General features: G+C 50.8%; 2 protein-coding genes across 5 annotated transcripts in view; one reads left to right on the forward strand and one right to left on the reverse strand.

Moving 5' to 3' along the window:
* Nucleotides 1-325, reverse strand: part of EXOC6B (exocyst complex component 6B) — a 313,881-nt gene extending 313,556 nt beyond the window's left edge. For all 4 annotated transcript variants that reach the window (XM_063337243.1, XM_063337242.1, XM_063337241.1 and 1 more), the window contains exon 1: nucleotides 94-325. In XM_063337243.1, the coding sequence (XP_063193313.1) occupies nucleotides 94-206 (113 nt within the window). In that variant the 5' untranslated portion in view covers nucleotides 207-325. The remainder of the gene's footprint in view (nucleotides 1-93) is intronic.
* A 12,372-nt stretch (nucleotides 326-12,697) lies between these two features.
* Nucleotides 12,698-15,705, forward strand: SPR (sepiapterin reductase). The gene is made up of 3 exons (XM_063336945.1): nucleotides 12,698-13,074; nucleotides 13,914-14,204; nucleotides 14,354-15,705. Exons 1-3 carry the CDS (start codon nucleotides 12,738-12,740, stop codon nucleotides 14,542-14,544), a joined length of 819 nt encoding a protein of 272 aa, XP_063193015.1. The 5' UTR covers nucleotides 12,698-12,737; the 3' UTR covers nucleotides 14,545-15,705.
* The last annotated feature ends 4,432 nt before the right edge of the window (nucleotides 15,706-20,137 follow it).

Consider the following 20,137-nt stretch of genomic DNA (forward strand, 5'->3'; position numbering starts at 1 on the left):
TGCTTCAAAGTTTGTGGGGAGGGAAGGTGGCAGGGCGAAGCCTGCCCGAGCCCCCCCGCCCCGGCTGTCCCCGCCGCCCCGCCCCGGCCGCACCTGAGCGTGGGGCCGATGCAGGCCGTGTCGGTGCTCTCGATCTCCCGCAGGATCCGTTCATGCTCCGCCGCCGTCTCCAGGCTCTCCAGCTCCGCCATCTTCCCCCGCTCCATGGGGATAACGCCGGCCGGCCGACCCACCTGCCCTGCCCGGCCCTCTCCGCCCCGGGCAGTACCAACGCCGGGGCCGCCCGCTTTGCTCCGCTCCGCGCGGCCCGGCCCGGCCCCGCCACGCCCGGCACGCCGGGAAATGTAGTGCGGGCGGGCGGGGGGCACCGCCGCGGCCTGCGCCGGCGCTGCGACACGCCCGGCGGCCGAGGGGCGGGGAGGGCCCGGCGGCGGGGAGCGGTCTCCCCGGAGGCCGTGTCGTTGGCCCGGTGCTGCGGGAGGGGAGGCAGCGGGACGGGCGGCGCCGCTGCCCCTCAGGGAGGTGTCTGCCATGGCAGCGGCTGCCGACCTCCCCCTGGGGGGACACAGCCCCCATGGCTTCGACACCTCCCAGAGGGGCACGGCCCCATGGCAGGATCCATCCCCGTGCCCTCCCCCATGAGAAGACACAGCCCCATGGTCGTGACACCCACCATGAGGGTCACAGCCCCACAGCTTCGACACCTCCCTGAGGGGGACAGCCCTGTGGCAGTGACCCCATGTCCCCTCCTCTGTGAGGAGACACAGACACCGTGGCACCCGCTTCCCCCCAGCCCCAAGCAACACAACCCCAAGGCCATGACACCCACCAGGAGGGGACACAGCTACCATGGTACTGATATCCACCATGAGGGGCCACAGCCCCACGGCGGGGACTCCCATGTCCTCTCCCCTGAGGGGACACAGCCCCATGGCAATGATATTCCCCATGAGGGGACACTGTCCCATGGCAGTGACCCCATGTCTTCCCCTATCAGGGTACACAGCCCCATGGCAGTGACACTGTTGCCACCCACCATGAGGAGGGGGCCCATCAGGAATGAACCTGTGTCACTGCTCAAAGCGGAGGCATCCCCTCACCCCCTGCGGGATGAACCTGTGCTCCTTCTGCCCCATCCTGTCCCTCAGACCCATAAACAATGTCACCCCCACCCTGAAAAGGTGCCATGACTGTGGTCACAAGGAAAGCTCCCCCGCTGACACCGAACCACCTTTCAGCTTGATCCTAAAATGTCCCACCAGCTGCTGAGCTGCAGTGTGTCCCCCCACTCCCCGAGCTGCACAACCCAAGAGACATCTTTGCCCAAGGACACAGCAATTTTCCTCCAAAAAAAACACCATCAGCCCTCAGAAACATCCTTGAATGTCAAGGTCTCCTCGAAGTTTAACACTGCAGCTCCTGCTGCAGCTCCCTCCTTTGGAAGCAGCTGGTTATTATTGTTATTATTTTGTGTTGTGAAAACGACACTGGAAGGGTCCCGTTCCCAGCCACGCGTTATCGGGTGCGGTGGAGCCATCCTTGCACAGAGATCCCGCGCTCTGCCAGAGGCACAGTGGGGACGAAGATCAGGACCAAGACCAGGCTACGCATACCACCAACGGTTTCTGCATTTGCTTTTGTCGTTTCATCTTCTGAGAAATAAATAAACTACGCTAATCATATCAGCATGCCCCTGGCTTCCGTCACCGCTGCTTGCTAAGGTTGAAAGCTGCTGGTCTGAATGTCCCTGTATCATCACTTAATTAAATGAGAATGGGATAAAAGAACTGCCCAAAACACGATGCACCATGACTGGAACAATGCAGAAGGGGCCAGGAGAGGCTGGCCAAAACTTTGTTAGTTCATGTGAAGTTCACCAGCTCTTGCACATCAGGCCTACAGTTGCCAAACACAGTGTTGTGCGAGACCAGGTGTACGTCACTTTGGATGTGTTAACACCAGCGAGGGAATCTGTCCTCTGAAGGCAGTCACCATGGAGAACTGGTAGAAGCTTTCCGAGGACCAAGAAGCAAAGAGACACATCAGTGGTGGAAGGAAAGCAGATAAAAATAGCAGGGTGATTTCTGAGCCCAGCAGCCTGGCGCTGCCTTACTCTGGGGCTGGGTTGGGAGCTGTATCAGGGGGAAACGCTGTAACAGGGGGAAGCGCTGTGCATTTTGTGTTTGCTTCCACCAGCTGCTCCTCAGAGGCCGGTGCTGCAGGCGAGCCAGGGCACCCCTAGCAGAAGGCTGGTGCTTCCAGCACTGCAACTTACAGGGGCAATCCCCCATGGCAAAACACCATGACAGCTGCTGCAAGGAGCATATCATTTATGATTTAAACTGCTTTGGACTTCAGACCGTTGAGATGAGGTACCTGTGGCTATGGAAAATACATAATGTGCTGCTCGGGGTGTGATACATACCCAGCTCCGGTGTAAAATCTGTAGATACCACTGTCTACCACTATTAGCAGCTAAGAAGATTACTGTTTTCGTTCAAATTAGTAGGGACTTGTGCTGCTGGGGACTGAGCCAATATTCCTGAAGTCAGTGATAACTATTGCATCGTCTGCACTGAGCTTTAGAAACAGGATTAAACACCAGAGGTCTAAGCGTGCGTGGCTGCTAACAATCCTTAATGGTTTTAATGGCAGGATGAGAACTACTACAAATGACACCAATGTCAGTTTCAATCCTGAATGCTGTTAGGCAATGGTGTTATCACAAATAAGGATCTTGGAAAGAGGGTCTAGTTTTCTCTGGTATGAGGACACTGCTTAGTCCACTGGATTACAGTACAAGGGGGTTGAGCACTGACATGGGAACTTAGAAATCAAGTTGTCATCAAATTCTGATGTTGACTTCAGTCTTAATTTAGTCTCACTCTCCTGCACCAACAGAAAGAATGAGGACCACTCTTTTCAACACCGCAATGTAGTGCTTCAGCAAGAAGAGGAGCCCAGTGCCTGGAGCATGGTGTGACTTGGCCAGCAAGACCACGTCCTGGTGAAAAGCACAGCATTAACCTCCACAGAGCAACGTGGGAAGATGCTAGGAGACACTGTAACAGTCTGTCTAAAAGGAAATGTTTGGTTTTGAATGGAATAAAAATAAATATTTTTTTAAAAATTATCCACCACAACATAACATTTTTCTCATGGGGAGAAAAGCACCAAGAATATTTTCATAGATTCATAAATATTCAAGTCGAACGGTGAGGAAGAGGGATATTGTTACCTCATAGGAGCACCAACCATAGATTTTCCATGCATCAATTGGCTTCTAAAGCTATGGTGAAATCTCAGCATATTTTTAAGAGGAAAACTTAGTGCTGTTTTTGATGCCATAGAAAATCCCACCTGGCCTCCAACTTCAAATTTCAACCACAGATCTATTTTTACCCTTACCTGGTAGGGTGAAAAGCCTGCTGTGACCAAGTTTTTGGTGTTCATGTATGGTGCTGAGATCTGTGATCAACCAATCTCTTTTTTGATCAGCTGAACAGACAGAGTTCTTGGAGCCTTTCACTGTAAGGCACATTTTCCAGTAATTTACTCCTTTATGCATTTTTTTTGTGAAAACCACAATATTTCAAGATTTCCTTAGTTTGTGGAGGCCAGAAGTGGACAGAACAGTGGTTCCAGTACCAAGCACAAAGAGAATGTAATCCATCTGCTCCTCGTCAACATTGTGTTGGTGGGTAACATTAGCCAGTCCCATTGGCCACAGGGTCACACCGAGGCAGATGTCCAGCTGATCACCCACCATCACCTTCAATTCTTTTCAGGTCACTGCTGTCCAGCATAAAATTTTCCATTCTGTAAGAAAAGCTACATTCTTTGTCCCTGGACACATGGCATTTGGTCACCTTCACATGAATATTCATTGCTTTTGTCTGGCTTACCGAGCAGCCTGGGACTTGCCCTTATTATTTGCTGCCACATAAACTTTGTACCATTTGAAAGCCTGTCCACAAGAAGTTTATTTATTCTTACCAGTCACTGACACAAGCATGCTGAATTTGTATTGTTGTAATTTATTAATCAAGTCATCATGCAGTACCAACACAAATGCATCAAAGATGTCTGTTACCAGCTCATAATCTCATTGAAAAATGATATCAAGTTTGCCTGAGAGATTCTATTTCCCTTAAAACTGTGCCGACTGATGTTAACTCTTTTATGTTCCCTTAATTTCCTACTAATGAAGTTCCATATAATTGTTTTTTATGGAAACAACAACAGCCTGATGGAGATTTGAAAACGCTCCCTTTTAATTACTGACTTCTTATTGGTGTTTTCCAGTTGTCCAGAACTTCCCTAGTGTTCCAGAGCTTCCTAAAAAATCAATGTTAACGGGTCAGAAACCTTGAGCAGCCTTTACACAGCTTCGTGTGGAGGTTGCTTGTGGCTGCTGGTTCACAGTCTGACTCTGTCTGCAACTGCTCAGTTGCTCTGCCGCTGCTGAAATGAAAAGTCATCACTGTCTACAAATTACTGTGGCACCTGGGATCTTCCCAAATTCAGGACCAGTTGTAATTCTGCCATTTCACTAGAGTGATACCACCATCAGAATTTTATTTTCTTTTTTTTTAATCTTAACAATCTCTTTCTTATTATGTTTATTTTGGTTTTCATTTTATGCTGTTACTTTGCTCAACTGTTTTCAACATCTCCTGGCTACTTTCCTTCCTCACTCGCTCCCACCTCTCGCTGCTGGCTTCTTCCCTTCCAGGTGCCTCCATGCTTTTCTCACCGCACCTATATTCAAATAATGACAGGCGGGCACGATGCCAAGCTACTCTTAGCGTTTGGTCTCACCGGTGTCATTCAGGAAGATATTTCACAGAGAAAGGAGGGGGCTAGCAAACAGATCCAGGAATTAAAAGTAGAAAGAAAGGAACAGACAAGGTCAGATGCTGTTGACCTGGAAGACCACCCTCCTCCAGGGACCTGGGGGACTCATCCCCCATGTCGTTAGACACTCAAATAATCTCAAGCAACCTCTTTGGGCAGGTCACTTCTTTTGGGATCTGGACTGGAATCCTGGAGCCCCTGTAGTTGTCTCCATGCTCTCCTCCTGCATCCCCAGCCTCTGCCTGCTCCCCACCTCTCCCTTCTGCCTTCACCAAACCCCTTTGGCCATAACCCAGCTCCCAGCTGGGCTGGGCATCCTCGGTGTTTGCTTTCTCCTACCCAATCGCTAGAAGCTGGACAAGGAAAGACGCACAGTATTTCTAAAGCAACAAGAACAGTGTGGATGCTGACTAAGCACACAAGTCAGCCGGTCCTGTTTGCTCTGGGTGTGCAATAGCCTGGTTTCCTTCTTAAAGGCTGACCTTTAGCACCCTCCACTTCAACCCCAGAGGAATGAATGAATCTCTGCTGCCTGCAGAGGTGCCTGCATTTTATTTACCCCCCCTCCCTCAGCTGCCTTCTGCATTTTTGCTACACAGTGCCAACTGAAAGCAAGCCCCGTGCACCCATGAAATGCAACTTTGCCCTTTCCAGGGGGGAGAGCTTGGGGCTTGGCTGCCCTTTCATGGAGCAAGGGGGAAAGGGCTGCAGCTGGGATGGAGAGGCAGAGGAAGCAAGGAGCCACGGGGAGCTGGGCTGGCTGCTCCTGGTTGTATGGAGGGTGGGAGAAGTGCTGTCAGCAGCTGCCGCTTCTAAGAAGGGCCACAGCTCCCTCTGCACTGGTTGCCACCATCCCACACACTTTGATGCCACCCACAGCAGCAGCAGCAGCAGCCAGCTGGGCTTGCCAGAGACTTGGTAGGGTGGTTCCACTGTGGTGGTGCTGCTTTCAGGCAGGTGCCCTCGCCTAGACCTGGCTCTGCATGGCTTATTGCCCCTGGGTGCATTCATCTGCATGTATCAGTAACCGCAAAATAATCCAGTCTCTCACAACATATTTAGGGAGGATAAATCTCCGTTTTCCAGCCACTGGGGGCTGTGTTTAAAATCTTGTGCTGCTTTACATTTCAGGACTGAAATAAATTTTTAAGCCTCTCTGATATTATCACACTGTTCCTCAAATCCCTGCTTGGGACATACCTCGATGCTTCTAATATGACTCTTTAAATTCTCATACATTTTATTATACCTTTTTTTATCTGAATACAGGAAATTAATAGCTCGGAGAGACTGAAACAGTGGTGAGATGAACTTCAGCCCTGGAGTTCTGGCTTTCAACCTTTGTGGAGCATTTTTCAAATCTGAGTTTCTGACTTAATTAATACAGGGATGGAATTCTCCAATGGCAATGCTAGGATGAAGATCCTTTGGCAAGCTGTACTTGGATTTCTAAAGTCCTGCCAAAATCCACGTGGCATGGCATAGCTTCATCTAGTCCCAATTTGAAGACCAAAGAGGTGGATCCCTATCTGAGGTGCAGAGCTGCTCCTTAGCTCTGGACTGTTTAGCTGAACCTTGAAGCCCATGCTGGCAGGGAGCAGCACAGTGAAGGAAAGGCCTGGTCTCCCTGTCTTTGTTGAGAAGCAGAAGGACAAATACATTCACTCTTAAGCTTGAGTGGTGCATGATATATTTCTATTCCATGTACGGTAGGAAGTGGTTAACACCGTTGTGAGGGCTGAGTTCTGCTCTCTGCTCTTGGGGCTGCATGAGTCACCCATGACAGCAGCAGAATTTATGAGTAGGAGGGAGACTCTACCTCCTAGCCTCACAACATACTTAGCCTCTCTGCACGCTCCCCTTCTCATCACGGATAGCTGCAGGAGCGAGGTTCCTGCTGTGCCGCTCAGCCCATCCTCATTATCCTTGCTGCTGTGAAACCCAGCCAGATAGCAGGCCTGCTGTATGGAGCAAGAGATCTGCTGGCATCTGAGGCATCTTGTCCTTAGGAGTTCACACAATTAACTGCTGAACATGATGAGATCCCACAGTTGGGGTGGCCTTTGGGCTACTAAAACAACAAGCAGAGCTCAGGAGCGAAACCACAGTCTTCCCTTCCAGCAGCCCATGGGTAGTCATGGCAATGATGACTACAGCCAGGGCCACCTTGTATGACTTCGAGCCCTGCCCTTCTTGGGTGGTAACGCTGGGCAGAAATACCCAGGGCTCTTCCTGAAAGCTATTGTTAACAGTCCTTTGCAGAAGGAATTTAGCACTTCCTCTCCAACATGCATGAGCCCTGGCAGTGTTCCTGAGCTGCTGCTCAGGAGTACCAACTCCACGGCATTCCCACTGCCCCTGCAGCATGCAGGGTGGGTCGGGTCCCCCCCCTCCCCCCGGAAGCCCTCCTGCCTTCCCCTGGGTTTGTGGAAGCCCTGTTATACCTGTCAGAAGCTGATGAGAGCATCACAATCACACATGCACAATAGCCCAGTGCCAACAGTATCTGTGCCACAACAACAAAGCAGCTGGGTTGTCTTCTCCAGATAAATCCAATACGTCCAATCTCAAATGATGGATAATTTGGGTAGTTCTGGTAATACACTGGTAGATATTTAAAATCAGCACCACCAAGAGAATTTAATCCCCTGGCACTTTTCTGCTGGCTTGTACCAGTGCGTCTTCCTCTCCCTGCACTGTGCTGCCCAGGAGCGAAGCCCCCAGCCCCCTCACTGTCCTCCCGGGGTCCCCGGGCTCAGGGGTTGCCCGCAGCTCCCTCCAGATTTTAAATGCCGCTGACACCTAGTGCTGGTTCTCTCAACTACAGCTTGAGCTGTAAGAGAAGCCCTGAGGCTGATGGATGAAGAACCGGGGTTTCATGGTGTGCACAATTTCATGATGCTCGCTCTTCTGGAACCCGCTTCATCTGCTTCCTGCTTTGTGAAGGCAAAGAGGTGCCTGAACAGTGTTGTCCCGGCACAGGAGACTGCCACGGGATCTCTCCACATGAGCAACAGAGCTGTGCAGCAGGAGCAAATCTCTAAGGGCACTAGGATGGTGCTGAGGACCCAGTGTCCCCACTGTGCACAGGGTAGGAGGGAAGTGAAGCACCTTCAGTCTCTTACAAGAATGACCACTGCTTTTACTGGCTCTGGTACATCTCTGTTTATCTTCCCGACCAATGTCGTAAAAAGAGTTCAAACTCTCCTGCTGCTGGAGCGTGGTCCTGGCATGCAGGCTGAGACCCCAGCTAAGCAGCTCCCACTGCTCCACTGCTGGGTCTGTGACAACCTGCTCATCCTCCAACACCTACACGCTCACAAAGGGATGAGACAATGCCCATATTGTTCAGGGGAAAAATCCCCCCCTGAACCAGCTCCACCAGTCACATGTGGCTTCCCCCACAGCCCCCACCCCACTTTCACCAGACACTGCTCAGGCAAAGGCTTTCACTAAGTAGGGAAGGTGTCCCTGTAGTTCAGTCACACCTGTACAACAGGTCATCTTCAAGGGCTTTCCCGGCTCTAGCACTTCCCAGTCCAACTTACATCACTTCTCAAAACACAGTGATGACCTTTCTACAACGTACAGCCCTTCCCCCTCTTTCTTATTCCATGCATTAGATGCTTTTATATTATATTTCTTGATGTACTGTTCAAATCCCCAGCCAACAGCAACCATTTATATTTTAAAACATATTCTCTTGAGAGAGCTCCAGAGCAGTCCAACCAAAATGCACTGGTTCCTAGCGATTGCACTAGAACTGTATTCCACTCCATGCCCTTTTACAATATTAATTTAATTTCTGCAGCTGCCATTTCTGGAGTCCTTCTTCCATGGGGAAACCTTCTCTTTGCAAACTATCTCTGGAGTCCTATGGCTGGTTTTGGATGGTGGATGAGGAGAGGAACTGTCAAGTTGCAAAAAGCCACAAATTAAAAAGACAACCAGGAAAAAATCAAAGGGGAGGGGGGTGGTGGTGGTGGTAGAAAACAAAGAAAGAAAGAAAGAAAGAAAGAAAGAAAGAAAGAAAGAAAGAAAGAAAGAAAGAAAGAAAGAAAGAAAGAAAGAAAGAAAGAAAGAAAGAAAGAAAGAAAGAAAGAAAGAAAGAAAGAAAGAAAGAAAGAAAGAAAGAAAGAAAGAAAGAAAGAAAGAGAGAAAGAGAGAGAGAGAAAGAGAGAAAGAGAGAAAGAGAGAAAGAAAGAAAGAAAGAAAGAGAGAAAGAGAGAAAGAGAGAAAGAAAGAAAGAAAGAAAGAAAGAAAGAAAGAAAGAAAGAGAGAAAGAAAGAAAGAAAGAAAGAAAGAAAGAAAGAAAGAAAGAAAGAAAGAAAGAAAGAAAGAAAGAAAGAGAGAAAGAAAGAAAGAAAGAAAGAAAGAAAGAAAGAAAGAAAGAAAGAAAGAAAGAAAGAAAGAAAGAAAGAAAGAAAGAAAGAAAGAAAGAAGCCAGTATCTGTATCCTTTACTGGATTTGGCCCTTAGTCCAGATCTACTGATGCTAAGTTCCCTACCCTACTGCAAACTACCTCTTTTTCTCCCAAAGGTGTTCTGGCAGCAGCACTTCCAGGGTGGCTGGAGGAAGAATAAGAAGAGTGCTGGTACTTTTTGGCTCTGAAGACATAAAACATGAGACTGCAGCAGCCCCAGAAATTGCTGAGCAATGCTAAGAATTGAGTGTCCTCCAAGAAACACAAAACAGCCACTATCAGCATAATTGTGTTAAAATCCAGTGGAAGAAGCAAGCTGCTGTCACGGGAGCCAGAAAGCATCAGGTGTAAGAACACAGAAAGACCAGGGAATGAAATTTAACCTCTACAAATACGCAAGCAGAGCTCCTAACATCATGCTCACCCTCACCAAGCCTCTTTCAGAGGGTCTCCACCATGCACTGTGTCCATCAGGCGACAGAGGAATATGACTTTGATACAGTCTTAGTAAATTTGGTCATAAATCTGATTTTGCTGATAGGCCAGAATCCTCTTGTTTTCTTCTTCTCTTTTTTTCAGCGTGGAGCATCACCCCACATGCCGCCCACCTGAGATCAGGAGACGCCCTTTTGCATCATAAAGTGACATTCAACAAATCCTCAAAATGACCAACTGCAAAAGCAACCCAGGGAATGGAAGGAAAACTGATCTGATGGGGATATTTCATAGCTGTCATGAGCTACAAAAATTCCCTTCCTTCTTGTATCAACCAGTCTTTATAGTACGAAAGTGTATTAACTTTGTTAATATATATATTATTAGTTCACATTATACACTGTAATGTAATCAGGTAATGGAATTTTACTGGAGACTTTGGTATTGTTCACACTTACATAAAACAAACCAAAGGACAGCCTGGCCCTGGAATTAAGGACTTTGCTTCTTGGAAGCTTAGAGGATAAAGGATGCACCTGGACAACCAAGGTAACACCAGCATCCCAGCCCCTCTGACACATCTCTAAAACCCTCCCAGCATCATCTGGCATCATAGATCAGTAACTCCAGCAGGACTGACTCCAGGGATAGCTGGATCAATAGACAAGCAGCAAGAATGCTGTAAAAAGAGAGATGCTTTGCAAAGTTTTAATAATGAGTGGGGGAGCGTGTTAATGATTAGTCAAATCGTGTCGTACTGGAATGCTCGAAGGGTGTAAGAACCCCACGTAAACCACATTGGGGTGCCACAATTTGGCTTGGACGCCTCATGTCCCAGTATGAATAAATATTTACTCTTGTATTTTGTGTCCCAGCCTCTCTCCTTAGTCGGCTTGGGTGAGTTGTGAAATTTCCTAACACCCATTGTGTGGGGTTTGCTCTCCTGGGATGGGGAATGCCAATGTCTTGGTGCTCTTCCGCACATCTCTCCCTGACAACACCTGGACCTGCTGTCCAAAATTATTAGATTTAGACCAAGATGCAAGTTTTCCACCAGTGATAGGGATAGGATTTTGCTGCAAAGCAAGGAAAATATGTAGGTGCCACAACTAAAGAAGTGATGTTATTGGCACTGATGAAGCAGAGGAAGAAGTCACAGATAACAACTCCACCCGCCCAAGGTCGAGGCAGACACCCACGCCAGCAAAACTCAGTGTCTGACCTCACTAAATGATGTGTCTGAGCCAGAACAGCAAACACAGCATCAAGACTTCCCTGAGGAGCAGGCAGCGAGAGAAAAAGTAATGAGTTTTTGTTCTTTTTCTACAGGCGGCTGGAGCTGTCAGGTCTTGAACAGATCAGGATGCTACATGGTGTCACAGGTCAGCTGTGCAAAAGCAGCACTGTGAGCAGGGGAAATCATTCTGCTTAGGCTTCAATGACAAGGAGCTTAAAAGATACATCACATCATCCTCAATTTGCCTAAATTTCTACAGTGCAAGGTGCATCCTTGGCACAAGTCTCTTTGTTTACTGAGCAGCACAAAAGAGACAATGAGACTTTGGGAGGTATCTTATGGATTTATAATTTCTCGGCAGCTTTGCCCTCCAGTTCCAGCTCTGGACTGATTTGGTCACCAATTCCCTCCTCCTGATTCTTTATTTTCAGTGAATATTAGCACAAGCAAATTCTATCAGCTAAAAAAACCTGCTTCCCAGACTCTCAATCCTACTTCTACACCCTTCGCTGTAGCCTGGTAACAGGTCAAATGGAAGAAATGGTCTGCTGGAAGGAAAGTCCAGCAAAATTATGGCCATTTCCAGCTGGCCCAGTTCAGTGTTGAACACAGCTACGTGGGACAGGGTGCGGTGCCAGGCTGGGAGCTGGGGCAAGAAGCATGATGGATGCAGGAGATCGGAGCTGCCAAAATGGGAAGGGGGAAACTGGCAGTCACTAAGGCAAGTTCTGCCATCAAGAAGCTACTTGTGAAAAAAATACACGTTTGCTGTCTTATTTTTTTGCTGATGATCTTAATTTTACTGAATGTGTAAGATTTGCTTTAGCAAAACAAATATCACTCTTGGGTTTTTGCCATACCATGAATTTTTAATGGTTTATTAGAACGCTGGAGGGTTTCATCCCAGTCTGCAACTGCTTAATAGGGCGAAACTCCGCTTCGTTACCTGCTCACGCACCATGGGGGCCATCTGTCCTCAGGATTGAACAGCTGGGAAACCAAGCCCAGCTGCCAACTAATTCCACACAAACCAGGTACCCCTTGCAAAAACCCTCTTTGAAAGTTGTCTGCGCCTTCATGCACAAAGCTAGTTATTTTTTAAAAAAGGATTTTAGGACTCTTTGGGATCAGACAGGGCTTTCGCTACCTAATAAACAGCCGGCGCCGAGTGCCAAAAGCAGCGATCGCAGAGGAAAAAGGTGTGAGCAAAGGCTTTGTTAGGGTAAAGCCCAAGAGCAAAAAGTCACAGCGGTGGCCGGCAGCAAAGCGCCAGGGCTGGGGAGGTGCAGGGAGGGGGCGGGATTTACATCCGTGCTGGGGATAAAATATATTTAAAAACAACAAAAAAAAAAGTATTACAAAAATGTAGGGAAAAATGCATTAGAAAAAAAAAAATGTGTTGGAGAAAAACCCCCAAGTGCAGCCGCGCCTTGGTAAGGCAGGGCCGGGCGCTTCCCGGGACCGGCGCCGCGGGACCGGGACCGGGACCGGGACCGGGACCGGGACCGGGACCGGGACCGGGACCGGGACCGGGACCGGGGCCGCAACCCCGGCCCCGCAGCCCCGGTCCTCGCTACTCGCCGGGAGCGGCCGGAGGAGGGCGCGCCGCTCCGACCACGCCCGCAAAGCGGACGTCAGCGGGCCGAGGCGGCGGCGCCGACCAATGGGAACTGGCGGCGGTGCCGGCCCGTTCGGAGCGGCCATTCCCAAAGCGGCGGAGGGGATGAATGGGGCGGATCACGTGGTGAGGCCTGTTGCCACGCCCCCCTCCGCTCGGGGCCGGGATGGAGCCGGGAGCGGGGTCGGGAGCGCAGCCGGTGCCCGGGCGCTGGGGCACGGCCGTCTGCGTGCTGACCGGCGCCTCCCGGGGTTTCGGGCGCAGCCTGGCGCGGCTGCTGGCCCCGCGGCTCGGCGAGGGCTCGGTGCTGCTGCTGCTGGCGCGCTCGGTGGCGCCGCTGGCCGAGCTGGCGGCCGAGCTGCGGGGCGGCGGCGCCGGGTTGCGGGTGGAGTGCGTGGCTGCAGACCTGGGCTGCGAGCAGGGGCTGCGGAGGGCGGCCGCTGCCCTGCGGGAGGTACTGCCCGCCGCCCCGCCCGGCCGCCTGCTCCTCGTCAACAACGCCGGTAATGAGCCCCCCGCTCCCCTCCCCCACCCCCCGGCTCCCTGCCCTCCGCCTCCCCCGGGGCAGCGGGGCTCAGCCCCGGCGAGCCCACCCCTGGTTCTGCAGCGGCCTAGCCAAGGCTTGATCGGCACTTTGGGTGCCAGTAAATAAGTCGTACGGAGTAAATAACCGAAGGAGCAGCAGGGATTTTGCCCTCTCTCGATCTTTTTATTTTTATTCAAGTAATTAATCTGGGGAGTAGACCAGGGGTGGTTCACCGCTGGGACCACAGTGCTTTGCTGCTCACAAGGTTACTCATGGCACAGGACCAGCTGGCCACCATCCTGTGCCCTCCCACTGCTCTGCTCCCTGAGTACAAACCTTCGGAAAAACTTCCAGCCGTGCCTTGTGGGTGCTTCACTTGCAATCTTTAATGTCGGTTGGCTTTAGTGCCTTTTTTCACCCATTGCCTCTATAAATAAGACCATGTGTTCCAGCAGGTAATAGGTGCTACAGGAGGTGGGTCTTTTAGTGACTTGGTCCCAAAAGAGGGACATGCAGGAGAGTGTGTGGTGGCCCATGCGGACATTGTACTTCAGGCTGGAGGTTTGGAGCTCTTTGTTTTGGCAGAGGATTGGCAGGGCAGGTCCACGTCCCATGTCACTGCTCTTGGTTCAGCAGGTGACCAGAAAGAGATGAGCGGAGCTGGGCTGTGCTGAGCTCCTCGTTCTCCTGTGAGACGTTGCTAGAGGTTGGACCAGCAAAACTGCTCACTTTGCATGTGGAAACATAGGAGCAAAGGGGATTTGCTGTGTTGTTGAACCCATCTTTAACTACTCTAAACTCATTTGTCCTTCCTAGGCTCCCTGGGAGATATCTCCAAATCCTTCCTCGACCTCACCGACCCAGATGAGATCAACAGCTACTTTGCTTTCAACGTCACCTCAGCTCTTTGCCTCACCTCCACTGCCCTGCAAGCCTTCGGGAAGCGGCCTGGCTCAAGCAGGACGGTGGTGAACATCTCCTCGCTCTGTGCCGTGAAGCCCTTCAAGAACTGGGCGCTGTACTGCAGTGGGAAGGCTTCCCGGGACATGATGTTCCAGGTGCTGGCGCTTGAGGAGCCCGATGTCCGTGTGCTCAACTATGCCCCGGGTGAGGAGGGGAACTCATTAATTGCTATTAATTTTCTCGTGGCTTTGTGGATAAAAGATTCTTGCATCTGAGTCAGATGCAGAGGGAAAATGAGCCCCAGATTTTGCTTTTTCTTTACATGATTTATTTTTTTGTTGCTCTTCCTCCAGGTCCCCTGGACACCGACATGCAGCTCTTGGCCCGGACTAAGACCGGAGACCCTGAGATGCGTCAATATTTCCAAAGCCTGCAGGAGAGCGGGCAGCTGATAGACTGCACCGTGTCAGCCCAGAAGCTGGTGAATCTCCTGGAGGAGGACACCTTCATCTCCGGTGCCCACGTGGATTTCTATGACATCTGAGTTACGCTTTCCTCCTCCTTTGCCTTCCTGCTTTGCTTCCTGCTGAGGCGTGTTGGGTGCCTCTGGTGTGTTTGGTGACCGTGTGTGAGTGCTGGGTGCTGTGCAGCTTTCAAGAGAAGACCTCTAGGTGCCTTATAAATACTCCTAGTGCCCTGATGGGCATGGGAAAAGTTATTGCTTTGCTGTGCTGTAGCTGTTGAGCTCTCCTGGGCATCTGCCGGCAGGAGCAGGGATTTCTTAGCTGCTGGGGATGAGGGAGCAGAGGTGGTTTTTACAAAGGAATGGGCATGGAGGCTTAAAGCTCTCCTGTGCAGGAGTGTGTGCAAGCCAAAGAGGTACGAAGGCACGCAAGGCCATCTCAGAAAGCCACCCCAGAAGGTCTCAAAGAAGCCAACAGTAGAGTTAGATCTGGGCATCCCTGTGCCTGTCCTCTTTGCCCCTCAGGAGCTGTGTGCTCAGTACCTGAGCAAGTCACCAAAGGGCAAAAGAGCCATTCCTGGGGCCGGAAGATGTGACTGTCATCCCTGAGCCCTGACTGTCTGTCCCCTGTCTCACCAGTGGCTTGTCTAGACTCTCCTGCAGTTCTGGGATCGTCTCTGTGCCAGTTTTGTGCATTAAGATGTGGAGCAAAGCCTGTCCCTGTGTTTTTTACACAAAGGCAATAAATCACCAGGAGGGGGAGCTGGCCATGGAGGTGATGTGAATTTTGGATGCCTGGCTGGGGTCACTAGTTTACATAAACCTGTGCACAAGCGCAGCGTGGGTTAGAGCACATCTGAGACACAGTCCTGAGTTCCTGCCATGCTCCTGTTTGCAGTTTCTGGGTCCAAGCCTGGATCCGGGGCTTGATCTGGGGTTATTCTTTTAAATATTTGTGGGGGTTTATCCTCATTTTTTCATCGGGTTCCAGGAGGCACAGGCGGTTATACACTTGTCCTTCTAGAAGACAGCTGACCTGCAGTGTGTGTTGATACAGGAGAGCTTCTGTGAAGTGCAGTGTCATCCCCTGTGTGCCCTGGGAATGCCCAGTGTCCCTCTGTGCTCAATGACAGCAACCTTCCTGCAGTTCTCTATCTCAACCTTTTATTTCAAATTTTGTCCAAATGGATCTACAATCATTAAAAGTTTCATGTCTGGTCTGGGTCTTCTGCTTTATCTTTAAAAATGGATAAATATTTGGGAGGCTGGGAGGAGAGAACCTGGGTTAAGCCCTGTCTTCATCCAATAAGGCGCCACATGTGCCCGTCCTGTTCTTCCATCTCTGATCCATATCACTAACTGTGTTAACTTAATCCTGTCAAGCTCAAAAAAAAACCCCTTCTCCAGTTACTCTGCAGTTTGGTTTCATCTTTCTTCTGTGCCTGTGAAACTCTGCTGCTCACTATACTGACAACAGGGTTGTTTTGCTGTAGTTTGGCACCTGATGGTGGTGAACGTTGTCTGTGAAACCTGGGCAGACGTGCTGTTACTAAAAATTCCCCATCACCTCACTCTGCATCACTATGGGCTTGTCCCGTCCCCTCTTGGGCAGAAATCCTCCTTTGAGATCTGGCAAATATATAGCACCAGTGCTCAGTGTCCTGCCCCTGCAGGGTCTTGCACCGTGCGCTGTCAGGGGCTGGGCAGAAGATAGGTAAGCTCCCCCTCCTCCCCAAAAAGCTCAAGGAGGCCTATATTACAGGAGGAGGTGGGAGGGTCCTGGGGGACAGGGCTGCTGTGGGCACGGGGACCATTTGGTACCAGCTGGGTGGGAGATGCCGATGGGTTATTCAGAGTAAGACACATTAAAAGCCAGGGTATCCAAGGGGGGGTGTGATTTTTGAACTGTGTATTTTTGGACTGTGTATTTGAACAGGCTGCCCAGGGAGGTGATTGAGGCACCATCCCTGGAGGTATTTAAAAGACGGGTAGACATAGTGCTTAGAGATACAGTTTAGTGATGGTTTTTGTCAGACTTAGGTTGATAGTTGGACTAAATGAGCTGAAAGGTCCCTTCCGACCTAGGCAATTGATTCTATGATTCTATTCTTGCTTGAGATCTGACCACCCTCCGATCACTGGGGTGTATTGGCAACTCTGCGTGTCTTGTTGGAGCATCTGTGTGAGGGGTTGTGGTATCAGAGGTGCCACTTGAAGCCAGGCGCTTCAATCCAAACCTCTCTCCCAAGCGAGTATATATATAGGCCATGAATGCTGACTTTAAATAGCAAGGTGCTTGTGTCCTGCTGCACACAAAGTTAATGAAATCATTAATGAAACACTGGATCTGATTCATAGAATGGTTTGGGTTGGAAGGGACCTTCAAAGATCATCTAGTCCGACCCCCCTGCCATGGGCGTTTTCCACTATATCAGCTTGCTCAAAGCCCATCCAACCTGACATTCAACACTTCCAAGGATGGGGCATCCACAAGGTCTCTGGGCAACCTGGTCCAGTGTCTCACCCACCCTCACTGTAAAAAATGTCTTCCTTACATCCAATCTAAACCTACCCTTTTTCAATTTAAAACCCTTACGCTTTGTCCTGTCACTGCAGGCCCTGGTAAAACATCTCTCTCCATCTTTCTTATAAGCCCCCTTTAAGTATTGAAAAGCCACAATAAAGTCTCCCCGGAGACTTCTCTTCTCCAAACTGAAAAGCTCCGACTGCCTCAGCCTCTTTCCACAGCAGAGATGTTCTAGGCCCTTTTGTGGCATCCTCTGAACCTGTTCTGTCAGGTCCATGTCTGTCTTGTGCTGGGACATGGGTCACTTTTCACTCCCTTTTCTGTCTCCCCTGGTGCCCAGGGACAGCCCACACGCAGCAGGTGCAAAAATCAGTCTCAGTGTCCCGGTCCCTTAAACCAGGAAACTGTACACTTGCTTGAAGAGGGAACTTGTTGCCAACATCAAGCACATACCAAGTGTGAATCCTATGGCTGGAGTGACATATGCTTGTGGCTCACACTGCTGAATTTTGCTGGTGAAGCAGCCACGTGCTCAAAGTTCAATGGAGTAAGTTTGTCTTCAGCTCAGCCACTCATCACTTGACTGTGCTCCAAGCTCTAGTCTGGACGTTTTATTTTCAGGGGTTTCATCCCCTTGGACTCATTGCCTGTGTGTTTAGGTGTTTGTCATCTCTCTGTAACCCCCAGGGACAAAACAAGTTTGTGCCTCCCAGCCCAGGAGCAGAGCTCTGCCGAGGGAGAAATGTCGTGATGCTTTCAGGGCATTCCCTGGGTACCAGCATCCTTGGGTACCAGCATTCCTTACCCAGGGAGAAATGCCAGTGATGCTTTCAGGGCATCCCCTGGGTACCAGCATCCCCTCCTCAGGGAGTGGGCTCAGTTCCTGTCCCCCATGGGTCTGGAAAACATCTGTTCACCCATAGGTGCTACGAGACACAATGGCAAAACGATATGAAATATTTTTTTTCCCTTTTCTAGCATTTTCTGTGACCAGCTGAGGGCGTACCGAGACCGAATAACGGACACCAGCCAGAGCAGACAGTCCAGAGGGTGAGACAGCATTGGTGCCTCTGGAAAAGCAACGGGCTGTTCGGCGGGGATGGAGCGGGATGCAAGCTCAGGCTTCCCTCCTACCTTTGCACCGTCTCATCACAGGTCCCTGCAGTGACTGATTTTCTTTAATTAAGGCTCCATGTCCTGGAGCCATGGGACCATGCCGGAGGTTCAATTGGGAGAAAAAGGAGTATTCATAAAAAAAAAAAAAAGAAGTAGTTTTGAGCTCTCCTAGTTTCAGAGACAGGAGCTCACAGCTCACCTGTCAAAGCATATGTGATGGAGGTAACATGCCTGGCCCTAGGGGAGCCCCAATATTTGGGCAGTGCTCTCCCATGGGCTAAGGATGAACCGTGCGGCTGGAGGAAGTCACCGCAACAGGAGCCGTCACCTCCTCCATCCCAGACAGGAGCCATAGGCTCCGTTCTCCCTGACAGGGGTAAAGGGGGGCTTGTTAAACTCAAAATCCTACTTAGTACAGGGGGGAGTCCCTGCAAGTGGGTCTGCCTCCCTGCCAGCCCCTCCACCACCCTGCCTTCCCACCCTGCCTCCTGCAGTGAAATACCGTGGAGGGCATTTTACCCCTTTTTTTCCCTTTTTTTGCCTTTGCTTTTTCCTTCGCATCTCATCCCTGGCGCACAGTGCTAGAGGTCGTGGCAGCCCCAGGAAGGGCTGTGCAGCCCTGCTCTCCCAGCACAAGGCTCCTGTGGGACAGTCAGCCCCTCCCTGCTCCCCTCTTACTCTCAGCTCATGTGCTTACAAGAAAAGCAATTTACTCGCTGCTTGGGGGAAGGCCGTGGGACGGACGTGCTGCTAGCGCTGGGCCCTTCCTGGCTGCAGCGATTTCTGTAATGGGTGGATGTTGGTGAAGGCGTGATGTCTCCCTGGTAAACAGGGGAAGACAAGGCTGGAGCACGAGCTGCGCAGTTGCCTCCCTGTGGAAGATCCCTATTAAAGTGCTATAGAAAGCCCCTGCAATGGCCTCGATAGCAGTTTGGGGTATGAAGGAAAGTGTGTGTGCAATACCTAGGGGTGACACCACCACAGCAACCGACCCCAGGTCCTCAGGGGACCTTCCCCAGCCCCCTCTCCATGCTGGGGAGGCACACTGGGTCCTTTGTGCTGTGATGAAATGCGGGGAACCAGGTCATGAAAGGAGGCAAAGTCACTGCTGGGTTTTGTTTCTGCATGTGTGACTAGGTCCCCAGGATGGCAGCAAGGGTGAGCCTGCTAAATCCCCCCCAAAGCCTCCCAAATTAAAACTGGTGTGCACCCAATGACCTCCCAAATCTCGTCCACTGACCTGGTCTGCCCCTGGCTCAGTGGGGCAAGAGGCTGCAGCCAGGTCCCTCTGCCCCTTATTTAAGGTCTCTCAGCAGAGGGAAAAAGAATAACTTTTTTTTCACATCCAGTGGCCAGAAATGCTGAGTACGGGCCTTTCGTCCAGTACGCTGAGTGCTCAGCGAGCTCCTCGCTCGCAAACAAGCAGCCACCTCTGGACACGAGGCCAAAGGTAAATGAGATGGTCCTCTGGCAATGGTGCTCCCAGGGGGGGAGGAAGGTCTGGTAGTGCCCACACTTCCCACCCAGGGACCCCCATCCTGCATGCAGAGACCCCCGAGATGCCCATGGAGATACCCAAGTCATGCGCATGGCACGGAGTTAATATGGGGGGTACCTGAGATGGAGGGGGGCACACAACCAACCATCCCAAAGCCTCCCACCTCTCTATGCGACAAGTCAGGAGCTTTGCAGGGTCTTCTCAGGGCCATGGCTGGGATTTGGTGGATGTTCACCAAGCCTGAGAGGGATAGAACAACAAACATCTTTCTCCTGAGCTGGCATGGTTCTCACCAACTCTTCTCCCTGAGACTGAATGCTTGCTCATGCATCCTCCTGCCTGTAACTCTTCACACTCCTCACCCTCAGCCTGCTGACTTGCTTCTGTTCTTCTCCCCTCTATGCTGTCCCCTCGTTTTGGTGGCCTTAGTGTTAAGCAAGGAGAAGGACCAGCTCCAGGCTGGACATGTTTCCTGGAGCAGCCATTTAATGTGTAACAAGGGACCCATTGGTCCAGCAAGGAGAGATGACAGA

This window comes from Chroicocephalus ridibundus, chromosome 5 (assembly GCF_963924245.1).
Source record: "Chroicocephalus ridibundus chromosome 5, bChrRid1.1, whole genome shotgun sequence".
Classification (NCBI taxonomy): Eukaryota; Metazoa; Chordata; class Aves; order Charadriiformes; family Laridae; genus Chroicocephalus; species Chroicocephalus ridibundus.